The sequence below is a fragment of the Equus quagga genome, unplaced genomic scaffold (genome assembly GCF_021613505.1).
Source record: "Equus quagga isolate Etosha38 unplaced genomic scaffold, UCLA_HA_Equagga_1.0 599_RagTag, whole genome shotgun sequence".
NCBI lineage: Eukaryota > Metazoa > Chordata > Mammalia > Perissodactyla > Equidae > Equus > Equus quagga.
The window spans coordinates 250,605-276,836 of record NW_025800286.1 but is presented as its reverse complement, the minus strand read 5'-3'; the positions used below and the strand labels follow the sequence as shown (position 1 = coordinate 276,836).

The following is a 26,232-nucleotide window of genomic DNA, read 5'->3' as shown; positions in this document are numbered from 1 at the left end:
ATAGATTACAGGATTACCTAACATCTAACCACTCAGGATGACCATTAAAATTTTGTTTAGCATATGGTTCCAGTTTATTTCACAGATACATGGAGAGTCAATACAAATCATTACAAATGGAACTCTAATAAAATACTGCTTTTCATGGTTTTCCCCCAAGAACATATATTGATGTCAGTAATTCATTTACATCATAACTCTTCCGTTACAACTTAAACTGTATCAATAGGTCATTTCAGTTTTTTGTTTTTTTTAACTAGCATCATGCTTTGAACACATCAGGCAGATAGAGTCCTGTTTTCAGTGGCTTTTGGAGAAGTTTCAAGTCCTTTACCCCTAACTTTCATTCATGTAGTTTCTGTGCCTTCGTCAATATCAACATATCTTTTTTCCAGGGTGAGGGAAAGAAGGGAAATCCGGAGGCTGAAGTGAAAACTGTAGGGTGCAATATAAATCTAGAACTGCTGATCCTGGGGATGTCCTTTGATATAACTGAGGCAGAATGTTGACGAATAGTCTGAGAATATTTTTACATCAAATAATCCCTGTCCCAGACTCTCATTTCAGCATAGGCCAAAAGACAAGTGTAGATGAATTTCATCTAAAATGAATATACTTGAATAAATTAAATAAAGGAGTTCCTTTGGGGTAAATTCACAGATGTGCTTTTTTGCATTAGTTTTTCAGGATACACTCATTTGTTGATCCAATAAATATTTTTGAATGGCATTCTGGAGCTGAATGCTATAAATAGCAATGCAAAATAAATGGTACACAAGACAGACAAGGGCTGTGCCTTTATGGAACATTTAGTCTATGGAAGGAGATTTCTTAACTCCTAATTATTCATGTACTAATTATCGACTTCTAAGTATTATGATAGAACCTTTTTAGCTTGATACTAGTACATAGGAAATATATAAACAAAACTAAATTATCCCACTATTGTTTCCTTCTGGCTAAGCAAGTTTATTAAACTCTTTGTTTAAAAAAAGCTATTGGAGCCTTAAGGAGGATGAGTTAAATTGCCATGAGGGTTGTGGTTCTATGCCCATTCTGTCTCACTGGGGCATATCCATGAACGTAGAAGGGAAATATAAAAGGACCCTCTTTGCAAAACAGCAAAGTTAACTTACTAGTGCTCTTCCTTAGATCTGAGAGAAGATTAAGTTAAATAACCACTGCTCCCTACACTCAAATTTAGGCACAATGATAACTAAAAATAATATCAAGGGTGTACTGATGAGACTACAGGAATGTATGTTGAAGTGACTGAACTTTAGCTCTCATAATCTTTAAATAAATACTTTTGGATGAAGACATGGTTTCACCCAGAACATCAATTGCTTTTGTCAGGGCACCTTTCACATCTGGGTTTAACATAGGGATGACCACTGTGTAGAAAACAGAGGCCATTTTGTCCATGTCCATGGAGTAGTTTGAACTGGGTCAGAAACACATGAACAGGAAGGTGCCATGAAATACAGCCACAGCAGTTAAGTGAGAGGCACATGTAGAGAAGGCTTTTTATCTCTCTTCAGCTGAGTTCATTCTGAGGATGGTAGTTATGATGTAGCTGTAGGACAGGAGGACAGGGACAATGCTGGACCCCCATAGCACAGCCAATGAAAGTGAACACCATTATCTCATTGATGGATGTGTCTGAAGTGGACAGGGCTAATAACAGTGAGATGTCACAGAAAAAGTGATTGATGATATTGGAATGGCAAAATGACAATTGAAATTTGCAACAGGTATGAACCGCTGAATCTATCAAGCCAACAATGTAGGCAATAGCCACTAGTTGGATACAGACTCTCTTGGACATGGCAGTTGTATAAAGAAGTGGATTGTAAATGGCTACATAATGGACATATGCCGTGAGAGCCAACACGAGACATTCCACATCTGCAAAGGCCCGAAAATAATAAATCTGAATGGCACATAAACTATATGGAATTGTCTTTTGCTCGGATAAGAAATCAGCCAGCATCTTGAGAGAGACAGTGGAGGAGTAGCAGATATCAAAGAAAGACAGATTGCTCAGGAAATAATGCATGGGTGTGTGGAGTTTAGAGTCCATCTTGATGTGCAGGATCATGCCTAGATTGGCAATCACAGTTATGCCATAGACCAGCAGAAAGAGAACAAGGAGCCCCTGCTGAACATCCTGTCTGTCAGAAAGTCCTAGGAATACGAAGTCAGTAAACATAGTGCAGTTCTCAACAGCCATCACTCAGGTCTGGAAATCCCTGTTTGTAGGAGAAAATGGAATTGGAGGGTAACATCATCTTACTAGCTTAACAGTTAAACTGCTGCTGTTTTCTGTTTTTCGGTAACTAGAAAAAGATAAACAATGCTAAGTCTGCTTTAGGTAAACTGACTCTCCTGGAAATATATCCAATTTAATATAAATCAATAAAATGATAATGATAATAATGTTCCCTCCATCTATATATCATTGCAGAGAGTTTGTAGGAGCATTTCATCAAAATTTAATCATGTTATTTCCATACCAATATAAGTAGCATTTATTATCATTTGTGCTACTTATATCTAATATCTTATATCTAATATTAAGATTTGATGTCCTCAGAGTCTAGGCAATACTTCTTGCTATTAGTCGGTCCAGATATCCCCCATCTTCTGACAAGTTTGTTTGTTTTTTCAGTGTGGCAAGAATGTTGTTATTTTCTGTAATAGACAAACACGTTTAAGTGAGAGGTGCAGGTAATGAACATATTCCTTTGCTATTCCCTCATAATCCGATATTGTAGCGTAGGCAGAGCTATGGCACGTTCCTGGATACTGATATGTCTCCACTTCTCTATGAACCACTCAGGTCCTATCCAGTCTCAATAAACAAGGGATAGAGGTAGTCTGTGATCAAGGACTCAGTGGATCTATTCACCAAAAAGTCCTCATGTGTGCATAGCCCCATGATATCAGAGAGAGTCATGTCAGAACTGTGCCCTCATCCCAATACCAAGAAATTAAAATTTTGTTTTATTGTTTTATTTAATCCTGTTTCTCTTGAGTATCTCTGAAATCTGCCTTCCTTTGGTTTAAAAGAGATAGTGGTCCTTGGGAGGCCAATTGAATTCTATGTTCCACTGGTGTTTTTTACCCCAACTGATTGTCTTATATATAATGTCACATATGACCTCCTCTGTTCTGTAAGGATAGAAGTAGAGTGGAGTTGAGGGTAGATGAAGAACAGAAAAAGAAAATATGAATAATGATCTAGTGATCAATGTGCAGGTCTCCAAACATTTGGCCTAAACTCACTTAAATACCATTGCCCAGGGTAACAGCATTAAAAACAAAAAACCGCTTTCCTTTAAAACTAAAAATATTTTTAAAAACACATAAAAAGTGCAAGATTTAAAATAATAAAAAATATCCAACTAGCTGCAGGAACCATCCTTGTATTTCATTATCTTCCCTCGTCTCTATGTATGTATGTTTAAAATAAATAGATCAATGCAAGTAATTAAAACAAATGTAGAATATTGCATGCTCTCTTTTCCTTTTATAACATGTTTACAGTAAAAACCAATGGTAAAAGAACTAAAGAAGTATAAAATATAAATCAGAGAAACAACAAAAAATATTAGTACCTGGTCCAGAACTACTCTTTTGTTGAATGCCATTCTGTCTATGGGAGGGTTCAGCATTGGCTCCTGCCTGACCTGGGTTATATAACATCTTTATCTGGTCCCGGATGTTGAACACTTTGTCAGGAATAAGTGACAGATATAATAATATGGCTTATCATCTGATCTATCATACAGTTAGGGTATCATGAAACACATACAGAATATTTAAAAATTTTTTCCTTCTGTCCTTCTCTACCTTAAAGCCCAATATTGTGCTTATTTGCCAATAGTAAACTTACTCCACTCAATGCTGCAATTTATTGCTAGTTCACCAACTCCTTTCTAAGCATTTTCTTTTAATTCCGTAAGTTACAAAACAAATACACACCCCTCATGTTCATACACTTACAGACACATGCACAAACACCTTCCTTTAAACGCAAAATAAAGATTTTTGTAAATAAAACTTAGGCGGTAAATAATTTTTTTAAAAAATAAAGACTTTTGTAAAAACAACAAATATCTAACCATATTCACACTTCCTGGGGATAACTCAATTTTTTCCCATATTATTTGATTTTTAATTTTTAAATAAAAATGATTCCAGCAGAAACATATATTCTCTACTAATGGCCATTTGATGTATATGCAATTCTTCATATCATAAAAATTCTGATATATGTATAATTCTACCTAAATAATTTATCATAGCCAGGTGTTTCTTTAAAATGAATTCCAACAAACAGCCTTTCAGAGTAAAGAGATTTGACTTTAAATAAAGGCACTTTTGACCTTTTTACCATTCTCAGTTGTTTTATATTATTTAACTATCACTACATATTATCATATGTTTTATAAATTGTCACATGTGTTCTGAGTTGTCTCTAACAATCTCATACTACGAAACCAAAGTTGGAATGCAGTGGCAATAAGTAAACTTCTACAGTCCCATAAAGTTTCCTTGAACCCATAGCAATTACGCACAATAGGTTTCTGAATAAAGTGCAATGAAACAATTTGTGTTAAAAGACAACTCTGTTAAATACTCTCATGCAGTGTTCAAGTGTGTTGATGTTAAAGTGACATTTGAAAATTAACAACATTAATGACTCATTTGAAAATTAACAACATTAATGATTCATGAACTCCTAGATTTCTCAAGAGCACTCAATTGCCACTTCTAAACCAAGCATCTCAAGTGATTGATAGTAGGAGTTGTCACATTGGGAGTTAACCTATTTTAGTTTTTTCAGCTGGACATTTGAAAATAATGTTGGTATGAGAAAGTGAAGAGGGCAGCCACATTGCACAGTTCCAGAAACCACATAGAAAATACAGAAATTGGTGCCCGTTTACGTCATGCAACCTGACAGCTTTGGGGATAATCTCTGTATTGTGCGTTTTTTGAGTAATATTTTATCCCGTTTGTGAATCGTTGCTCTACTGTTACCAGCATAGGTTGGATGTGTTCTTTAAGTGCCTACAGTTGATTGATATTCCAGGAAAATGTATAATAATCATGTACATTAAGCTGTACAACTTGAGTCTCAATGCAGTTAATTTATTACTACAAAATCCGTAAATACAAAATTTGTATAAAAAACAACAAAAGAAAGATGTGCAAGGCATGTAAGACAGTGTGTATTTAAACATTTCAGTTGCTTCCTTTTTCTTCCCAAACCTCTGGTGGACTAAATAGAAACAGATTTTGCAGTTATTTTTGTCTCCAAATAGTGCGTTTGCTTAATTTGTTGTTATGGAGTTTCCCCACACTCTCTATAAAGCTGTATTACTCTTCAGGCAAAATCCAATGAAATTCATGTATTTTTAACTTTTGGAAAAGTGATTTTAGGGATAATTGTTAATGTCTTTTCATAATGTGTTGCTGCTGTTTGTGTGATTATGCCAATACTAATATACTAAAATAACAAATGTAATCCTGTGGGAGATATTGTTGATGCAAATCTCAAAACACCTAAGTAATTGCCAGTAAATTTCCATCAGGGGAAATAAGAAAATGATATATTTGTCGTACCTAAGAGCTTTACTGCCATTCTCTGCTTCTCTGGTGCACACTTGGAGAAGGAGGCAGAGTCATCTTTGATCACCTTCTTCTGATCCCTTTCTACACTCATTTTCCCTCAGCTCTTCCCTCTCTCCAGGGATGCCAAATTTCCTCAAGCTACAGTCTGTGTAGGCAGGATCCAGACTTTATTTTTGTAAACATGGCTTCCCCTCCAGACCATGTGGTCTAACTCCCACTCCCCATGAAATCTGGAGCATGAGTAGCAATATACTGATGAAAATTGGATAATCTAAATTACTTCCCAAAGGGCTTCTTTGTTAATAGAGAATAGCCGGTGTCACTGGTGCCTCTAAACATAACAGCACATAGGCAACTATCTACGTATAAACTCTTTCATTTGGAAAACAGTTGTACAGCCCTGAGTTATGGGCTATTATGAATAACTTCATGGCATGATAATGGTACCAAAGAAAACCAGGTTCACAAAAATCTGCTTATTCCTGGAAACAATATTAAAAGTGTATAAGACATCTTTGCTTTGGGGAAAAAAAGGCAGCAAGGTTTAATAACAAAAGAGATAAATATTCTATGAAACATTCTATGAAAATTTCACCATGTATTTCACAAAAATATACTGAACTTTAATGTGAGGCATTACTAGAGATAAAAATTTATAATAATAAAGATCTGAAGTTTATTATATACTAATAGTGTATACATTTTGCTTTTGGAAAAACTTTTTGATATATAATGCACATATAGAGAAAACTTAAGTAAGTATGCAGCTAGATAAATTTTCAAAAAAAAAAATATACTCCTGTAATCAGGACCCAGACCAAGAAACAGAACATTAGCAGAATCATCAAAGCCTTCTGCATGATCCTTCTTGTCAGTAATCTCTTACCCTCATGAAACAATTACTTTCTTGACTTTTATCATGATATGTTAGTTTCTACTTTTTTAAGCACACATAAGTGGATGCCTACAGTATGCACTGTTTCATTCCACAACATATTTGTGCAATCCATCCAGGTTGGATGGATGAAATTGCAGCACATTCAATCTTACTGCTGTTTAGAATTGTTTTGTACAGATATATTGTTATTTATTTATATACTTTCATGCTGATAGGCAGTTGTTTTTCCTTTTTCTATTACCAATAATATTATGTAAGCATTCTTGTGCATGTCTTTTGGTAGAAATAGACACTCATTTATCTTGCATATAAAATCAGGAGCTGAAATTATTTGTCAGTGTCAGTGTATGCAAAATTTAGATTTAGTAAACTTTTTCATACAGTTTTCCATGAAGTATGCCAATCCACACTTCCATTATGAAATTTTCATTGGTGAGTCTTCTGGATTTTAAATATCCTTGCCAATACTAATGTTGTCTTTCATTTTAATTTTAGCCATTTTATAGCGTATTATATTTCCTGATGACTAATAAAGCTGGAAATCCACTTTTATGAGCTGTCTCTTAATGTCAAAAAACAGAATAAAAAGGCAGTTAAATGGGTTCAGCTTGATGGTTTTGAGGGTCCTGCAACTCATGCTATCAATCTTTCATCATTGACAACTCCATTTTGGATCAAATGGAATAGAGATGCAATGTCTTCCGTTGATATGAATATATTCTCGCCCATATGCTATTTTTTAATCACTCCAAATAGAAATGACTCTATACATTGATACATTTATACTAATATAGGTAATGTGATAGCCATATTTTTAATAAAGAATATTCATTTTAACCCTCTCTTTGACAAGGTGGAAACTGAGGCCCAAAGAGGAAAAGAGATTTGTTGAAGGTCACAGTTATAGTGAGTTGAGAGTAGTGATTCAGGTCCCCTCTATTGTCATCACCTGTCGACAGCATGTTTCTACAGAAGATTTCAAGCTAGGTTAAATTTACTGCCACATAAGAAAGAGCCACACACATTCATATAGTGGGAATTATTACTGAATTATTTTAAAAGTTTTGCCAAGCAGTTTTCATCAGTATGGAGCTGGTTGTTTGTATCATTATACATAGACACTAATTGTCATCACTGGTTGTGTTTATGTTTAGGGATACCAAGGCCTGAGCAGAAATAAGGAACTATGGTAAAAAATTGATCTGTGACACTGACCCATTACACAAATTACTGAAGGAAACAAGGCACTGGGAGCCAGAGATGGGAAATGGAACCTACAAATGGTGGGATGATAGTTTGGTCAGAGGCTGGGGCCTGACCCGTGAGGAATATATGGCTGTAAAGTCTGGAGAAAGTGTCATATCTGAAGATGAGGTTGAGTCATGAGACAGAGGATAAACTAGCAAGGAAGACCTTCCAACAGCAAAACTATATGCTGGGTTATAAATTGAAATAACAGCTCCATTTACTGCAGTGAAAACTATCTTTAAAAGTAAGAGTTTTTGTCCATACAGATCAGTGGTGAGGTAGGGCTCTGGCCAATGTAGGCTTTCAATAGGGAAGAATGGAATGGCAGCCTGAGGGTAATAAGACCAAATGTTTCTTCCCAAATACTGAGCAAGTAATGTTCTCCAACGTGCACGGGTTCATCACAACACATAGACATTGGTTCCTCTGCAGCTAAGTGTGCCATTTCAGCCATGGCCTTGGGATAGGGCCACACAGAATAAAATAAAATGAAATACTCTGGGATTCATTGTCTAAATTCATTGTTTGTCAATGTGTGTTCTGGGACTTGGATCAGTAGAGCAGTTTCAGGCATCTGGCTTGGACACAAGAATGGTATGGCCGGCATGGGTGGCTGTGAAGAAACCTCTAGCCACCTCTAACCAAGAGTGAAGACAGTTTCAGGAAAAATAAGTCCTGAGGTGGCTAGACAGAGAGCTCCTAACATGACCTGAGGCTAGGATCTGCAACTGGAATCTGACAGACTGGGTGAGCAGACTCTAAAGTCAATAAAGATTGATCCTGGAGACTCCTTTTCATGACATGATGCCATGAACAATACTGTCATTTTTCAGCACCAGGGGTTTTGCCCCTGATGGGGAATAGGGTTTGTACGATCTTAAAGCTTTCCTTATCAACTTCATATATATATATATATATATATATATATATATATATATATATATATATATATATTTTCATAATGCATATTTAAAATGTATATATATCCTTATGTTGCATATATTAAATCCATGTTAAAGAAATGAGGAAACGGGTGTAGTAAGATTAAGTAATCTAAGGTCACCTAGCTAACAAGTAAATGGTAGTGCACATTTCCCCTGCTATCCAAAAGTTCACTTTAGGCCAATTTGCTTTTATGAAAGACCTACGTTAGTACCTGCTTTCACAAACCGGAAGGAAATTTAAGAGGCTTTTTCCTTTAATGAAAAAAGGCATAAGGCCAAAATCGCATTCAGCACTTGTTTTGCCAGCAGCCCTTATGGAGGCAACAGACACCCTGAGCAGCAAGAGTGGTGCCGCTAAGCTCCTTCTCCAGGGACTGCACTCAGCATGTCAGCATCAAGTGCCATAGCTTTGAATCGTGTCTGTGAGCATCTGGGCTTTATCTCTACTTATCTTGGGTTATTTTTGGAGTGGTGGAATGCTCAAAAATTTTTCCAATATATACTAATGATAATTTCTTCTTCTATTTATGCCACTTCACCTTACAAAAATTCCATAGGGGCATTCTACTTCAGATCACAGGGGGAAGGATACAGATTGGAACTCAAGTCTATCTGACTTCAAAGTCCAGTTCTTATTTTAAAATCTCTCCCTTCTTGATCATTTTCTTAAACAAAAACAAAATAGAAGCAAAAACAAAAATATCCTGCTGTTCTGACCTTCTTAAAGGCTATTAAATCCGTGTTTTTAAAGGAAAAGGTATAGAAAGAACAGTAAGAGATATCTTTTATCCTTAAACATACATATGAAAGATGGCCAGTGAATCCAATTTTACATAACATGAATAGGTTTAATTTTATAGATATGAATATATTTAGCATACTTTAATAAAGTTGATTAAGTGTGGAAGGGGTTTGAACAATGATGTAGAGGTCCTAATGTATGAAATATCTTACGAACAACAAATCAATTATTTGAGATTGTAAAATAAGTTATCTAAGAGTAATAAATATTTTCATCTGTCTTAAAATTCTGTTCAATTATTAATTGAAGATATTTAACTTGCTGAAAACTGCATTTTTGTTTTTACTGGGTTGAAAGAATTTTCAGTTTCTTTTACACAAATAATAAAGAGTAGTTAAATAGAACAATAATCATTTGTAAAATAGACTAGTATAGATAAAAATATCCTCAAATGTTGGTATATTAATGTGATATTAAGGTAAAATAAATAGTATGCAAAAACTAAACAGTGTACTTTCTGTATTTGAGTCTTTAATACTGCAGTGAGAGTGAATTTATATTGGAGAAAACATAGGCAATCGGTGGAGATTGTTCTCAAGGTTATGTAGAGACTTTGAACCCCACAAAGATACATTCTCATACGTAGATAAGTTGAAAGACTTCAAGTGATATGCCCCTTTTTATTGACTATGTCCCAATGTGTCTTTTTACATTGATAAGCTTCACCTGTGACTCACATAAGGAAGTGATGAAAGGTTAATTGTGTAGATTGGAGCTGGGCTTCATTGATTTCTCTGACACCACTGATTTCTTGTTTTCCCCAACTTCCCCTTCTCTCCATAGCCCCTCCGGAAAGGTCTCTATCAGCTGTTAAATATTAACCCACAAAAACCCTGAAAGCTGGGAGAGTGTGTGTTTACTCATGCTAATTAAAATATGATATTGATCATTCATCTGCAATCCAACTAATTAAATAGATATGATTTCTGTCCATGGTTTTGGAGAGATATCATGCAATAATATTTCCTCTGAAATGAGACAATTCCACTTTGAAATTAAAACATCTAATTGTGGTGAAAGTCTTCGGTAGTGTTGAGAAGCTGGAGCCAGAAATCACTTCACATTGGCTTATTATGAGCTGTGACAACTCCAAATGGGCAGAAACAAAGATGAGAGTAGAAGCACACACACCCTGCCCTAGGTAGTTTTTAATGTGTTTCATTCTTATGATATTTGATGTGCATAACACAGCACATTTTATACACGAGAGCAATATATAAAATTACATAAGAGGATCTAAATGAAAAACCTATATGACACATTACTCTCTCCTTCCAGAACCAAAAAGACTGTCTCCATGTTCTTTTCTTGACAACAACCTAAAATAAAATGAATAACTTGACAACCTGAAATAATGTTATGTGTTTCATATTTGGATTACTTGTTAATTGATTACAGTGGGAAAAATATAAGAAATTAAGTTATTAGAACAAATATTAATATAATCTAACATCCAGATACTCAGCAAAGACCACTATTAAAGTTGTTTTAGAATAGGATTACAGTTAATTTCACAGATACACAGAGAGCCAACATAAATAATTGCATAATGGAATACTAATATAAGTACTACTTTGATCTTTTGTTTTTATTAAACACATATATTAGTTAATAACTGTTCCTCTCAACTTAAATTGTATCAATTGACCATTACATTTTTTTAAAAAAATTTTAACCAGTACAATGCTATGAACATTCCAAGGGAGATACAGTCCTCTTCTCCAGTGCCGTTTGAGAAAGAAGGTCCAGATACCTACCCCTAACTTCCATTCATGAAGTTTCTGTACAGTTGTCAATTGCACCATGTCTGTTCTCTAGAGTGAGGGCAAGAAGGAAATCCACAGCCTGAATGTGAAGACTGTGAGATGTAATATAAATCTAGAATGGCTGATCCTGGGCATCTCTGCTGCTATTAGTAGGGCGGAATGATGAAGAATATAGAATCCAAGAAGTTCCCTACATTAAATGATCCCTGTTCCTGATACTTATTCAGTCTGACCAAAGGACAGAAAGCACAGATGGATATCATCAATCATGAACATACTGGAATAAAACAAAATAAAAAGAGGCTTTCTTCTTTTGGTAAATTTACAAAGACCTTTTTGCATCAGTTTTTAAAGGATGCTCATTCATTTAGTCAATATTTTGAATGGCATCCTGGAGTCAAGCATTGTAACTAACGAAGTAAAAATATGGGTGAACAAGACAGACAAGTGCCTTGTAATGATGGAACTTTGAGTTAGGGCAGGAGTTCTTCATTTACTCATATGTATTAATTTACTACTTGTATACTTCTTAGTGTTATGATGGAACATTCATAGGGTGATATTAGTACTTAGGAAGGATACAAACAAACCTAAGTTAATCCGCTAATCCTCCCTTCTGTCTGAGCAAGTTTGTTAAACTCATTGTTAAAAAAAATAATACTTGGGAGGGCCCGCCCAGTGGCACAGCAGTTAGGTTTGCACATTCTGCTTCAGCGGCCCGGGGTTTGCCGGTTTGGATCTTGTGTGCAGACCTATGCACGGCTTGTCAAGCCATGCTGTGGCAGGCATCTCACATATAAAATAAGGGAAGATGGGCACGGATGTTAGCTTGGGGCTAATCTTCCTAAAAAAAAAATAATAATAATTGGAGCTTTAAGAGGGTAAGTTGATTTGCCGTGGATGGAGGGGTTGCTCTACCAATGATATCTCACAGGGGTACAACCATAAACAGAGATGGGAAATATAAAAATATCCTCTTTGCAAGTTAACTTATTACTAGTCTTTCTTAGCTTGCAGAGAAGATTAAGATCAGAAATGACTGCTCCCTAAACTCAATTTAAGCACAAAGATAATTAATGTAAAATATCTAAAAGATACGTTGGTGACACTATAGGAATCTATGTCAAAGTAACTGAATTTTAGCTCTCAGAATCTTTGAATAAATATTTTTTGGTGAAAACACAGTGTCACCCAGAAGATAATTTAGTGCTAATTGCTTTTTTCAGGGCACTTTTTACATCATTATTCCTTAAGCTGTAGATCAGTGGGTTTAACATAGGGATGACAACTGTGTAGAAAACAGAGGCCATTTTGTCTGTGTCCATGGAGTAACTCGAGCTGGGTCGCAAATACGTGAACAGGAGTGTAAGATGAAATATAGCCACAGTGGTTAAGTGGGAGGTGCAAGTAGAGAAAGCTTTGCGTCTTCCCTCAGCTGAGTTCATTCTAAGGATGGTAGTTATGATGTAGCTGTAGGACAGCAGGACAGTGATGATGCTGCATCCCAGAACACAGCTACCAAAAGTGAACAACACAATCTCATTGATGGTTGTGTCTGAGGTGGACAGGGCTAGTAAGGGTGGGATGTCACAGAAAAAGTGATTGATGATATTGGAATTGCAGAATGACAATTGAAATGTGCAACAGGTATGGATTACTGAATCGACCAAACCTTCAATGTACACAATGGCCACTAGCTGGGTACAGACTCTCCTGGACATGGCACTTGTATAAAGAAGTGGATTGCAAATGGCTACATAACGGTCATATGCCATGACAGCCAACATGAAACATTCTGCATTGGCAAAGGCCCCAAAAAAATACAACTGAATGGCACACAAATTATATGGAATTGTCTTTTGCTCAGATAAGAAATCAGCCAGCATCTTGGGAGTGATAGTAGAGGAGTAGCCAACATCACAGAATGACAGATTGCTCAGGAAATAATACATAGGCATGTGGAGTCTGGAGTCCGTCTTGATCAGCAGGATCATGCCTAGATTGGCAACCACAGTTATGCCATAGACCAGCAGAAAGAGCACAAAGAGCCCCTGCTGCACATCCTGTCTGTCAGAAAGACCTAGGAATATGAAGTCAGTAAACATAGTGCAGTTCTCAACAGCCATCACTCAGGTCTGGAAATTCCTGGTTAAGAAGGAAATGTAAGTGGATGGTAATATCACCTCAGTTTCCTAAGAGTTAAACTGCCGGTCCTTTCCATTTTTTAGGAATTAGAAAAAGAGATAGACAATGCTAAGTCTGTTTCTGATCTCCTGGAAATATACAATTGCATATAAATTGATAAAATTATAATGATAATAACACCACTTATATTTGTATAGCACTGTAAAGAGTTTGTAGACACTTTCATCCAAATTAAACATTATTTCTACACCAACCTATCTAGTATTTATGATAAATTTTACTAGTTCTATTGTATAGATTAAGAACTTGAAGTCCTCAGAGTGGTGGCAGTAGTTCAATTAATTGGTCTAGAACACCCACAACTTATGGCATGATAGTTTTTGTTTTAATTTATCTAGAAATGCTTTTATATCCTGTAATAGAGAAGTACAGTTAAGTGACAGAGGCAGGTAAAGAAATATGTCACTGTTTTTCCCTCATCGTCCAAAATCGTGGAGCAGCAGAGATATGGCAGTTCCTGGATAAAACACACCCACACTTCCCCATTAATCCCTCTGGTCCTATTCAGCCTCAATTAACAAGAGACAGAGATAATCTGTGATCCAGGGCCCACTGGAGTAAAGAGCGCGATGGTTGCTGGAGAAGAGGGTGGAAAGGTCTCTGTGAGTGTTACACTACAGTGTGCAGACTAAAATACGCCAGGGCTAACCACACTCCCTCTGACAGCTGCTGTCACTGAGGGGAGATTATGAAGAATGTTTGAGACCTAACTGTAGGGATGCTGGTAGCACAGACGACAGAGAGGCAAGAAGGGAGTTTGGTTACTGTGTGAGTCCTGCTGCCCTAACCAACTAGAATCCACATGATTTATTCACCAGAGGATCAGATGTGTAAGACACATGATAAAAGTCCTTCTGTGTCCACAGTCCCATGATATCAGAGTGAGTCTGCACTGTGCCCAGTCCCAACTCGAAAAATTATAACAATGTTTTATTGTTTTCTTTGATCTCTATTTCTCTTGAATGTCTCTGAAATATGTCTCCTTTAGTTTAAATGAGTTGATTGTCCTTGGGGGGGGGGGTAATTGAATTTTATGTCCCACTGTTATATTTTGCACAAACCAGTTACGTTATATATAATGTCATCTGTGACCTCATCTTTTCTGTGAGAATCTAAGAAAAGTGAATTTGAAGGGAGATAAAGGACAGAAAAAGAACATCTGAATATTGATCTAGTGATCAATGTACAGGTCTCCAAAAACTTGGTCTGAATTCATTAAAATATCGGTCCTTGTAGACACATTTTTAAGCAAATATTTTCCTTAAAAATAAAAGTATTTTTAAATAATAAAAGTACCAGTAAGAAATTTAAAACAATAAAAACTTTCCAATCATCTCCACAATCCATGATTGCAAATTATTGTAAACCTTGCCTATGTATACATCATTTAAAAATAAATAAAGAGGTCAATAGAAGTAATTTAAATAAAAGTTTGTATCATATCTCATATCTTCCTTTGGTTTTATAAAATGATTTCAGTCAAAAAAGGAGAAAAGGAATAAAGAAATCTAAAATATAAGTCAGAGAAACCACAAAAAATATTAGTACCTGACCCAGAACTACTGACTTCTTTGTTACATGCAGTTCTATCCGCAGGAGGGTTCAGTGTTCTCTCCCGACTGACCTGGATTATATATCTTTGTGTCAGGTCCCTGGGTGTTGAACACTTGTTCTCTGAGGAATAAGTGACAGATGTAATAGTGTGTTATATCATCTGATGTTTCATACAGGCAGGGTGAATGAGAAAAATGCAGAATCTAAAAAAAATTTTCCTGTTATTACTATCTACCTTTCTGTCCGATATTGTACCAATTTACCCATGGAAAATGAATCCAGTCAAAAAGCATCCTTATTTCCAATGCACCAATTCCCATATAGGCATTTGGTTTGCTTTCCATTATTTATAAAATAAATACACTCATTCTCTTATACAGATTAATATACAGAAACACTATCCCATTAAACACATTTACAAATAATGATTTTTGTAAAGACGGGAAAAACTAGTGAAAATCACATTGCGTAGGGATGGTTGTTTAATTTTTAAGCAAAAAAGATGTCAGAGTACACATACTTTATATATAAATAAGAGGTAATATCTCTTTCTATTAAGGTATATTAATTGATTCAATCTATACTCTGGCACTGGCCACTTGGTTTATATATAATTCTTTGTATCATATAGGCTGTAATAGAAGTAATTTGTTTTTTTTTTAAGATTGGCACCTGAGCTAACATCTGTTGCCAATCTTCTTTATTTTTTGCTAGAAGTAAAATTTTACATACATGATTTCCCATAGCCAGGATTTTCTTTAAAATAAGTTCTATTAAATGGCCTTTAAGAGCAAAGAGATTTAACTTAAAATAAAGTCAATTTAGCCTATTTATCATAGTCAGATTTTATATTACCTAATTATCACCTCATATTATCATATCTTACCACATACGTCCTGACTGTTGTCTAATAACCTTGTAATATTATACAGAAACTGAAAATCAGTGGTGATAAGTAAGCTTGTATAGTCCCATAGACACTGTTTCACGGAATCCATAGAAATTTCTCACAATAGATTCCTGAATATAGTGCAATGGAACAAATTTGTCTGAAAGGATAATTCTGTCAAATACCCTTATGGAATGTTATGGTTAGTTCATATTAAAGTGGCATTCAAAAATTCCCATAGACCCCTGTATTTCTGAGACATCATTCAAGTCCCACTTCTAAACCATGGCAGGACCTCAACAGTGACTGAGGGTACAAGGGAGCAAATAGGAAAAATTGCTACAATGGGCAGTAATCTCTTTTATTTATATCAGCTGGCCACTTGAACCTTATTAAGTTGGTGTGAAGTGAAAGTGTTGCACCATTGGAGGAATCAAATAGAAAATAAAGAAATTTGTGTTCCTTGACATTGCGCAACCTGGCAGCTTAAGGGGATAGTCTCTGCACTATCTATTTATTGAGTAATGTTTTATCATGTGTGTAAATCACTGCTGGATAGGCATAGGTTGTTGTGTGTTCTTTAAATGCCTACAGTTGATTAATGTTCAAAAAATGTACAATAATCATGTACATTAGCTGTACTTCTTGAGTCTTAAGCCAATTAATTTAATTGCCACAAATATATAAGTGAAAAATTTGTGTAAACAGACAAGAATTACAGCAAGATATGCAAGGCATGTGCCACATTATACATTCTAACAGCTCAGGTAGTTTGGTATTTCTTCTGAAACATCACCTGGATTAAATAGAACCATAGGTTTTCAGTTATTTTTGTTTACTTGTTTGTTTTGTTTGTTATGGAGTTTGTCCCTGCTTTTAAGAAAGCTGGAATACTCTTCAGGAAAATTTCATTTAAATCAGTATCTTTATAATTTTTGGTAAACTGATTTTAATCACAATTTTTAATGCCTTTTCATAGTGTATTGCTATTCTCTGGGTGATGATCCAAACACAAAATATGCAATGGACTCCTGTGGGAGATATTGTTGATGTGAATCTCAAATCACATAAGGAATTGTCGATAATTTTCCACCAGGTAAACTCTGGAAAATTCTGTATTTGTGGTACCCAAGAGCATCACAACCATTCTCTGCTTCTCTGGTGAATATTTGGAGGAGGAAGAGTATTCCTTGGTTGTCTTCTTCTGGTTCATTTCCATACTCATTTTCCCTCAGAACCTCCCTGTCTCTTGGGATGCCAAATTCCTCAGGCTACACTCTGTTTAGACAGGATCCAAACTTAATCTTCATAAATATGGCTTCCCCTCTAGACCATGTAGTCTAATTTCCACTCCCCATTAAAGTCAGTGCACAGGTAACAATATGTAGTATTAAGGGCAGAGGGGATGTCACATTGGGAGATAATCTGTTTTATTATTATTATCTGTACAGTGGAACATAATTAATATTGGTATGAAGAGAAAACCAGATGGAGAGTGGTTATATTGCACAATTTCAGGAAGTAAATAGAAAATAAAGAAATTGGTGTCCTTTGATATTGTTCAATGTGAAAGTTTACGGGGACAATCTCTGTGTTATTCAATTAGTGAGTAAAATTTTATCATGTCTGTGAGTCATTGCTGCACAGTCACAAGCATAGGCTGCTGTGTGTTCTGCAAATGCCTAAAGTTGAGTAATGATCCAAAAAATGTACAATAATCACATACATTTGCTGTACATCTTGAGTCTTAATGCAGCTAATTTGATTGCCACAAACCCATAGATGAAAAATTTTCATAAACAACCAAAAAAGTAAGATATACAGATCATGTACCAGTTTATGCCTTACAGCACTTCAGATAGTTTCAAATTTCTTCTGAAAAATCACCTTGATTAACAGAAACATAGATTTTACAGTTAGTTCTTTTTACTTATTTGTTTTTGCTTTTACGGAGTTTGTTCTTGCTTTCTACAAAGCTAGAATACTCTCCAGACAAATTCATTTAACTTAGTATCTTTTCAATTTTTGGTAAAGTGATTTGAGGGACAATTTTTAATCCCTTTTCATAATGCATTGCTGTTCTTTGTGTAATGATCCCAATACTAATGTACCAAATGGACTCCTGTGGGAGATATTGTTGTGGTAAATCTCAAGTCACCTAAGTAATTGCTAGTAATTTTCCATCAAGTCAACATAAGAAAATGATATATTTATGATACCTAAGAGATTTACTACCATTCTTTACTTCTCTAGTTCACATTTGGAGGAGGCAGAGTCACCTTTGGTCACCTTCTTCTGATTCCTTTTCATACTCACTTTCTGTCAGGTCTTTCTTGTCTCCAAAGGTGTATATTTCCTCAGGATACAGTCTGTTTAGGCAGGATCCAGAGTTTATCTTCATAAACATGGCTTCCCCTCCAGACTATGAACTATAACTCACACACCCCATTAAATCTGGAGGATGGTTAACAATATCTTGCCGAAAATTTGATAATCTACATTACTTCCCAAAGGGTTTGTGGGCTACTAGAGAATGACTTTCTTTAACTTTGAAGTGAAGGTACTTAAGGTAGAATTTAAGAGATCAAAGACAAATAAGAAAAAAAATCTGTATTTACATGGCTTTTCTGGTATCACTTATGCCCGTGAACATAATACTATGTAGGCAACTCTCTACCTCTAAACTCCTTCTTCCAGAAAATAGTTGCCTGGCCCTGAGGCATGCCATTATCATATAAGTTAGTGCAGGATAATGCTACCAGTAAAATCACCTTCACTACCTCTGCACTTCAGGAAACAAGAAAAGCAGTGCCTGTGGGTTATTAACATCTTTGTTGTGTAAGCAAGGAAGCACTTTTTAGTAACACAAAGGACAATCATTTGAAGAAATATCCTGTGAAAGTTGTATGCACAGAAAAGGGCACTGGAGCTCTGCAGACAATCCCCCTGAATTACTTGACAGATGGCAGATCAGCATATGCAAGTGGAAACAATTCATGCCTGAAGAAAGAACCATCTGAAAGGATTAAAGACAGCAGGGCCCAGAACTCAAATAGAGGCAGGAATTGTTCCAATTTGTTACACAGAGGGTAGAAAAAGTCACACTTCATGGGGCTTTAGGTAGAGTACTTAAGAAGGTTTACTCCATAGAGGAGAATAATTAGCACTGCTCTGGACCCACCTAAGAAATCACGAAAACAATATCTGAAAGGATTAAAGTATTTCTAAATAAATGCATCTCAAAACAAAGCTCAAGAATATTTGTAAAATACAAAATTATATAGCACGCACCAAAATAAAATTCACAATGCATGAGATAGCTTTTATAATTAATAGGCATACAGAGATAGAAAAACGTGATCCATAATGAACAGAATAACCAATTAATCAAAATCAACCAAAAACTTACATGTAAGTTTGAAATATCAAACCAGAACAAAAAATGGTTATTATAACTGTATATCATATTTTCAAAAAGGTAATTAGAGTCAGAGAGGGTATTAAGAAATTGAAATTCTAAGATAAAATGCATGATGTTCAAGCTAAAAGATACATGGGATTGTATTCACAGCATATTAGATATTACAGAAGAAAAGATTAGTGAACCTGTAGATGTAATAGAAAGTGTCCAAAATGAAACACAGAGAGTGAAAAAATCAAAAACATGAAAAAAGCAACAATAAGCTGGGAGACAACTTTAAGCAGCCAAGTGTGCATGTAGTTGAACTCCCCAAAACAGAAGAGAATTAAAACTATTCAGAAAAATATAAGTGAAAAATTTTAAATATGGTAAAAATAAAAAAACTCAGATTCAAGATCCAAGATGGCAGCGTGAGCAGACTTCTTTGTCTCTCCCCCTTCGAATCTACAACTAATTGGACATTCATCGCTTGACAAAGGATATCTATATAGCATCTCAGGACGTCGGAGAGACCCACACTGCTATACATTGTAAGGCAGATGGACTTCCCTCTGGGAGGAGGTGGAGATAGGTGAAAACTCTCTGACCCCGACCCCCGAACAGCCTAGAGCCTGCGGGTGGCTTTCTTCCAGCAGACGCCCCCAGAACATTGCCACACTCCAAGGGCAGGAGGGAACACACACCAGAGGAGCGATGGTAGAAACAGGTGAACAGAGCCCTACCTAAGTGCCCTGCAATTATACCTGAGCCCAGAGGGAAGCTCCAGAGTTATACACCGGTGTTGGTGGGGAAAACCCCTACCCGCCATTAGCAGAGAGGTCCCACCCAGCATCCACAACGCCTGGGGGCTCCCGGAGAGAATCCCAAACCATGCGGCGGCCCGCCAGCTGCTGCCGCTGGCTCCACTGACCTGGCTTTTGCCGGGGAGGGGCTTGGGACTACCGGAGATGTCCTGGGAGAGGACCGTGGCTGGGTGGAGCTCCAGCGGCTGGCCACACGGCCTTGAGGAGAAACTCTAGAGCTCCGTCCGGGCAGCAGGCAAGGTCTTTACCTGCCATTAGTGGAGAGGCCCCGCCCAGCATCACAACGCCGGGAGGGTCCCAAAGAGGTGAATCCCAGGCAGGACAGCAGCCGACGAGCTGCCACTGAACTCAAGGTATCCGGTTATCCCCCAGAGAGGGCAATGGGTTCCCCGAGATCCTAGGGGATAGGACTGGGGCTGGGTGGAGTTCCAGTGACCTGGTTCTGTGCCCAGGGGGAAACTCTACAGTCTCACAGAAGCCTCAGCGATAGCCTCTGCAAAGCACTAGTAGAGAGCACCCACCCGGCAACCACAAGGCTGGAAGACCCTGGGGCAAAAGTAGCATAGCTAGGCGAGCTACCCACAGACTGTTGAAAATGCCCATACCTCTGCTGTGACCCATAGTGGACAAGTGAGATTTTGTGGGCGCCGAAAGTGACAGAGCTGAAAATATAAGTGATCCTGCCCCTGGCTGCTGGGAAAACCCATAAACCACTGCAGATCCTAAGGAGGGAGCACGTCTAGGTGGTCTGCAACAGTAGGCACCAGCAGTCTGAAGCCCCCCTGTGACAGCCTCCACAGCTGAAGAGGGAACCCACAGGATCACTGTGACTGCGAGGAGGGGCCCAGGCCCAGTTAGCAACAGCTGATAGGGTTCCTGGTTGGAGCAGTATAAACAGCTGTCCCGCCACCACACCAGTAGAAACGAGTGAAAGCAGTAACTAAACTCTATCTCTATGTGGAGGCACAAATCTACACCATCAAGCAATATGAAAAAATATGTTAAATCTCCAGAACAGAAGGAAAATGCAAACACACAGAAAACAATCCCAAAGACAATGAAATATATAACCTAACTGCTGATGACTTCAAAACAGCCATCATTAAAAAACTCAATGAGTTAAAAGAGAATTCAGATCGACAACTCAACGAGTTGAGGAGCTATGTCACAAAAGAGTTTGATAGTATAAAGAAGAACCAAACAGAAATACTGGAAATGAGGAACACAATAGAGGAGATTAAGAAAAATCTAGACGCACTGAACAGTAGGGCCGATAATATGGAGCAAAGAATTAGCAATTTGGAGGATAGGAATATAGAAATGCTGCAGGCAGAGGAGGAGAGAGAGCTAAGACTAAAAAGAAATGAAGGAACTCTCCGAGAATTATCTGACGCAATTAGGAGATGCAACCTAAGGATTATAGGTATACCAGAGGGAGAAGAGAGGGAGAAGGGGGCAGAAAGCCTATTCAAAGTAATAATGGCTGAGAACTTCCCAAACCTGGGGAGAGAGATGGAACTTCATGTGACAGAAGCCAATAGATCTCCAAACTTTATCAATGTAAGTAGACCAACCCCAAGACATACGGTAGAAAAGTCAATGACAAGGAGAGAATACTAAGGGCAGCCAGGCAGAAGAAATTAACCTACAAAGGAACCTCCATCAGGCTTTCAGCAGATTTTTCAGCAGAAACTTTACAGGCTAGAAGAGAGTGGAATGAAATATTAAAAAATCTGAAGGACAAAAAGCTGCAGCTGAGAATTCTCTACCCAGTGAAAATATCCTTCAAATACAATGGAGAAATAAAAACTTTCCCAGATAAACAAAAATAAGGGAGTTCATTGCCACCAAGCCTCCTCTTCAAGAAATGCTCAGGAAAACCCTCATTCCTGAAAAATCAAAAAAGGAAAGGGACTACAAAACCAAGAGCAAAGAAGATAAGTAGAAGGACAACAACAGAGAGTAGCAGCTCTCCATCAGAACAGACTAAACCATGGGACGAGAAACAAAGGAAATTTAAGAGAACCAGAAAACAAGACATAAAGTGGCAGAGGTAGGCCCCCACATTTCAATAATCACTCTAAATGTAAATGGATTGAACTCTCCAATCAAAAGAAACAGAGTGGCAGGATGGATCAAAGAACAAGACCCAACAATATGCCGCCTTCAGGAAACACACCTCAGCCCCAAAGACAAACACAGACTCAGAGTGAAGGGATGGAAGACAATACTCCAAGCTAATAATGAACAAAAGAAAGGTGTTGCTATACTAATATCAGACAAAGTAGACTTCAAAGCAAAACAGGTAAAGAAAGACAAAGAGGGACAGTATATAATGATAAAAGGGACTCTCCACCAAGAAGACATAACACTTGTAAATATATACGCACCCAACACAGGAGCATCAAAATTTGTAAAGCAACTCTTAACAGAACTAAAAGAAGACATCAACAACAATACTTTAAAAGTAGAGGACCTCAACACCCCATTAACACCAATGGATAGAACATCCAGACAGAATATCAACAAGGAAATTATAGAATTAAATGAAAAATTAGACCAGATGGACTTAATAGATACAAATAGAACACTTCATCCAAAAACAGCAGGCTACACATTCTTCTCAAGTGTGCATGGAACATTCTCAAGAATAGGCCATATTTTGGGAAACAAAGCAAGCATCAATAAATACAAGAGAGTTGAAATAATATCAAGCATCTTTTCTGACCACAATGCTATGCAACTAGAAATCAACTACAAGAATAAAGCAGAGAAAGGTGCAAAAATGTGGAGACTAAACAACACTCTACTGAACAAACAATGGATTATTGAAGAAATTAAAGAAGAAATCAAATATTATCTGGAGACAAATGAAAATGAGAATACATCATACCAAATCATTTGGGATGCAGCAAAAGCAGTCCTAAGAGGGAAATTCATTGCAATACAGGCTCACCTCACAAAACAAGAAAAAGCTCACATAAGCAACCTCAAACGACTCCTAACAGAATTAGAAAAAGAAGAAAAAACAAAGCCCAGAGTCAGTAGAAGGAGGGAAATAATAAAAATAAGAGCAGAAATAAACGACATTGAAACAAAAATGACAGTAGAAAGGATCACTGAAACAAAGAGTTGGTTCTTCAAAAAAATTAACAAAATCGACAAACCCTTGGCCAGGCTCACCAAGAAAAGAAGAGAGAAATCTCAAATAAATAAAATTAGGAATGAGAGAGGAGAAACCACAACAGATACCAGAGAAATACAAGGGATCATAAGAGAGTACTATGAAAAACTATACGCCAACAAATTGAACAACCTAGAAGAAATGGACAAATTCCTGGACTCTTACAACCTCCCCAAACTGAACCAGGAAGAAATGGTGAATCTGAATAGGCCAATCACAAGTAAAGAAATAGAAACAGTAATCAAAAACCTCCCCAAAAATGAGAGTCCAGGACCAGACGGCTTCTCTGGAGAATTCTACCAAACATTCAAAGAAGATTTAATACCTATCCTTCTCAAACTATTCCAGAAAATTGAGAAGATGGAGTACTCCCTAACAAATTCTATGAAGCCAATATCACTCTGATCCCCAAACCTGACAAGGACAACACAAAGAAGGTGAACTACAGGCCAATATCACTGATGAACATAGATGCAAAAATCCTCAACAAAATTCTGGCAAACTGAATACAGCAATACATCAAAAAGATTATACACCATGATCAAGTGAGATTTATACCAGGGACACAGGGATGGTTCAACATCTGCAAGTCAATCAACGTGATACACTACATTAACAAAATGAGAAACAAAAAACACATGATCATCTCAATAGATGCATAGAAAGCATTCGACAAGATCCAACACCAATTTATGATAAAAACCCTCAAAAAAATGGGAATAGAAATAAAGTACCTCAACATAATAAAGGCGATGTATGACAAACCCACAGCCAACATCATACTTAATGGACCAAAAATGAAAGCCATCCCTCTGAGAACAGGAAAAAGACAAGGGTGCCCACTTTCACCACTCCTATTCAACATAGTACTGGAGGTGTTGGCCAGAGCAATTCGGCAGGAAAAAGAAATAAAAGGAATCCAAATAGGCAATGAAGAAGTAAAACTCTCGCTGTTTGCAGGCGACATGTTCTTATATATAGAAAACCCCAAGGAATCCATAGGAAAACTATTATAAAAAATCAACAGCTACAGCAAAGTTGCAGGGTATAAAATCAACATACATAAATCAGTAGCATTTCTATACACTAACAATGAACTAACAGAAAAAGAACTCAGGAACTCAATCCCATTCAAAATCACAATGAAAAGAATAAAATACCTTGGGATAAATTTAACCAAGGAAGTGAAAGATTTATACAATGAAAACTACAAGACTCTCTTGAAAGAAATTGACGATGACATAAAGAGATGGAAAGACATTCCATGCACATGGATTGGAAGAATAAACATTCGTAAAATGTCCATACTACCTAAAGCAATCTACAGATTCAACGCTATCCCAGTCAGAATCCCAATGACATTCTTTACAGAAATTGAACAAAGAAACCTAAAATTCATATGGGGCAGCAAAAGACTGTGAATTGCTAATGCAATCCTGAGTAAGAAAAACAAAGCTGGAGGCATCACAATCCCCGATTTCAAAACATACTGCAAAGCTACAGTGATCAAAACAGCATGGTACCGGTACAAAAACAGGTGCACTGATCAATGGAACAGAATTGAAAGTCCAGAGATAAAACCACACATCTATGGAGAGCTAATCTTTGACAAAGGAGCTGAAGGCCTACAATGGAGAAAAGAAAGTCTCTTCAACAAATGGTGCTGGGAAAACTGGACAGCCACGTATAAAAGAATGAAAATCGACCATTCTTTTTCACCATTCTCAAAAATAAACTCAAAATGGATCAAAGACCTAAAGATTAGGCCTGAGACAATAAGTCTTCTAGAAGAGAATATAGGCAGTACACTCTTTGACATCAGTTTCAAAAGAATCTTTTCAGACACTATAACTCCTCAGATGAGGGAAACAATAGAAAGAATAAACAAATGGGACTTCATCAGACTAAAGAGTTTCTTCAAGACAAGGGAAAACAGGATTGAAACAAAAACACAGCCCACTAATTGGGAAAAAATTACAAGCTACTTATCCGACAAAGGATTAATCTCCATAATATACAAAGAACTCACACAGCTTAACAACAAAAAAACAAACAACCCGATCAAAAAATGGGCAGAGGACATGAACAGACATTTCTCCAAAGAAGATATAAGTATGGCCAATAGACACATGAAAAGATGTTCATCATCACTAATCATCAGGGAAATGCAAATCAAAACTACACTAAGATATCACCTTACACCTGTTAGATTGGTAAAAACATCCAAAACCAAAAGTGACAAATGTAGGAGAGGTTGTGGATAAAAAGGAACCCTCATACACTGTTGATGGCAATGCAAACTAGTGCAGCCACTATGGAAAACAGTATGGAGATGTCTCAAAAAGTTAAAAATATAAATACCCTATGACCCAGCTATCCCACTACTGGGTATCTATCCTAAGTACCTGAAATCAGCAATCCCAAGAATCCCGTGCACCCATATGTTCATCACAGCATTATTTACAATAGCTAAGATGTGGAATCAACCTAAATGCCCAGAAACTGACGACTGGATAAAGAAGATATGGTATATATACACAATGGAATACTACTCAGCCATAAAAAAGGACCAAATTGTTCCATTCGCATCAACATGGATGGACCTTGAGGGTATTTTATTAAACGAAAAAAGCCAGACAGAGAAAGATGAACTCTATATGACCCCACTTATAGGTGGAAGTTAACATATAGACAAGGAGAACCGATTGGTGGTTACCAGGGAAAAGGGGGGAGGACACAAAGGGTGAAGTGGTGCACCCACAACATTACTAACAATAATGTACAACTGAAATCTCACAAGGTTGTAATCTATCATAATCTTAAAAAAAAAAACTCAGATTCAAGAAGATTAACAAAACCCAGATACAAGAAACAT

General features: G+C 36.8%; 1 protein-coding gene and 1 pseudogene across 1 annotated transcript; both read right to left on the bottom strand.

Annotated features, from left to right (window-relative positions):
• Positions 1-1,248: 1,248 nt before the first annotated feature.
• Positions 1,249-2,233, bottom strand: LOC124233985 (olfactory receptor 8U9-like; annotated as a pseudogene).
• A 10,255-nt stretch (positions 2,234-12,488) lies between these two features.
• Positions 12,489-13,427, bottom strand: LOC124233995 (olfactory receptor 5AR1-like). The gene has a single exon (XM_046651257.1). It carries the CDS (start codon positions 13,425-13,427, stop codon positions 12,489-12,491), a length of 939 nt encoding a protein of 312 aa, XP_046507213.1.
• Positions 13,428-26,232: the final 12,805 nt, after the last annotated feature.

Excerpts from the sequence above, each read along its gene's own strand:
- LOC124233995 (XM_046651257.1), bottom strand. The coding sequence starts at position 13,427 with ATGGCTGTTGAGAACTGCACTATGTTTACTGACTTCATATTCCTAGGT.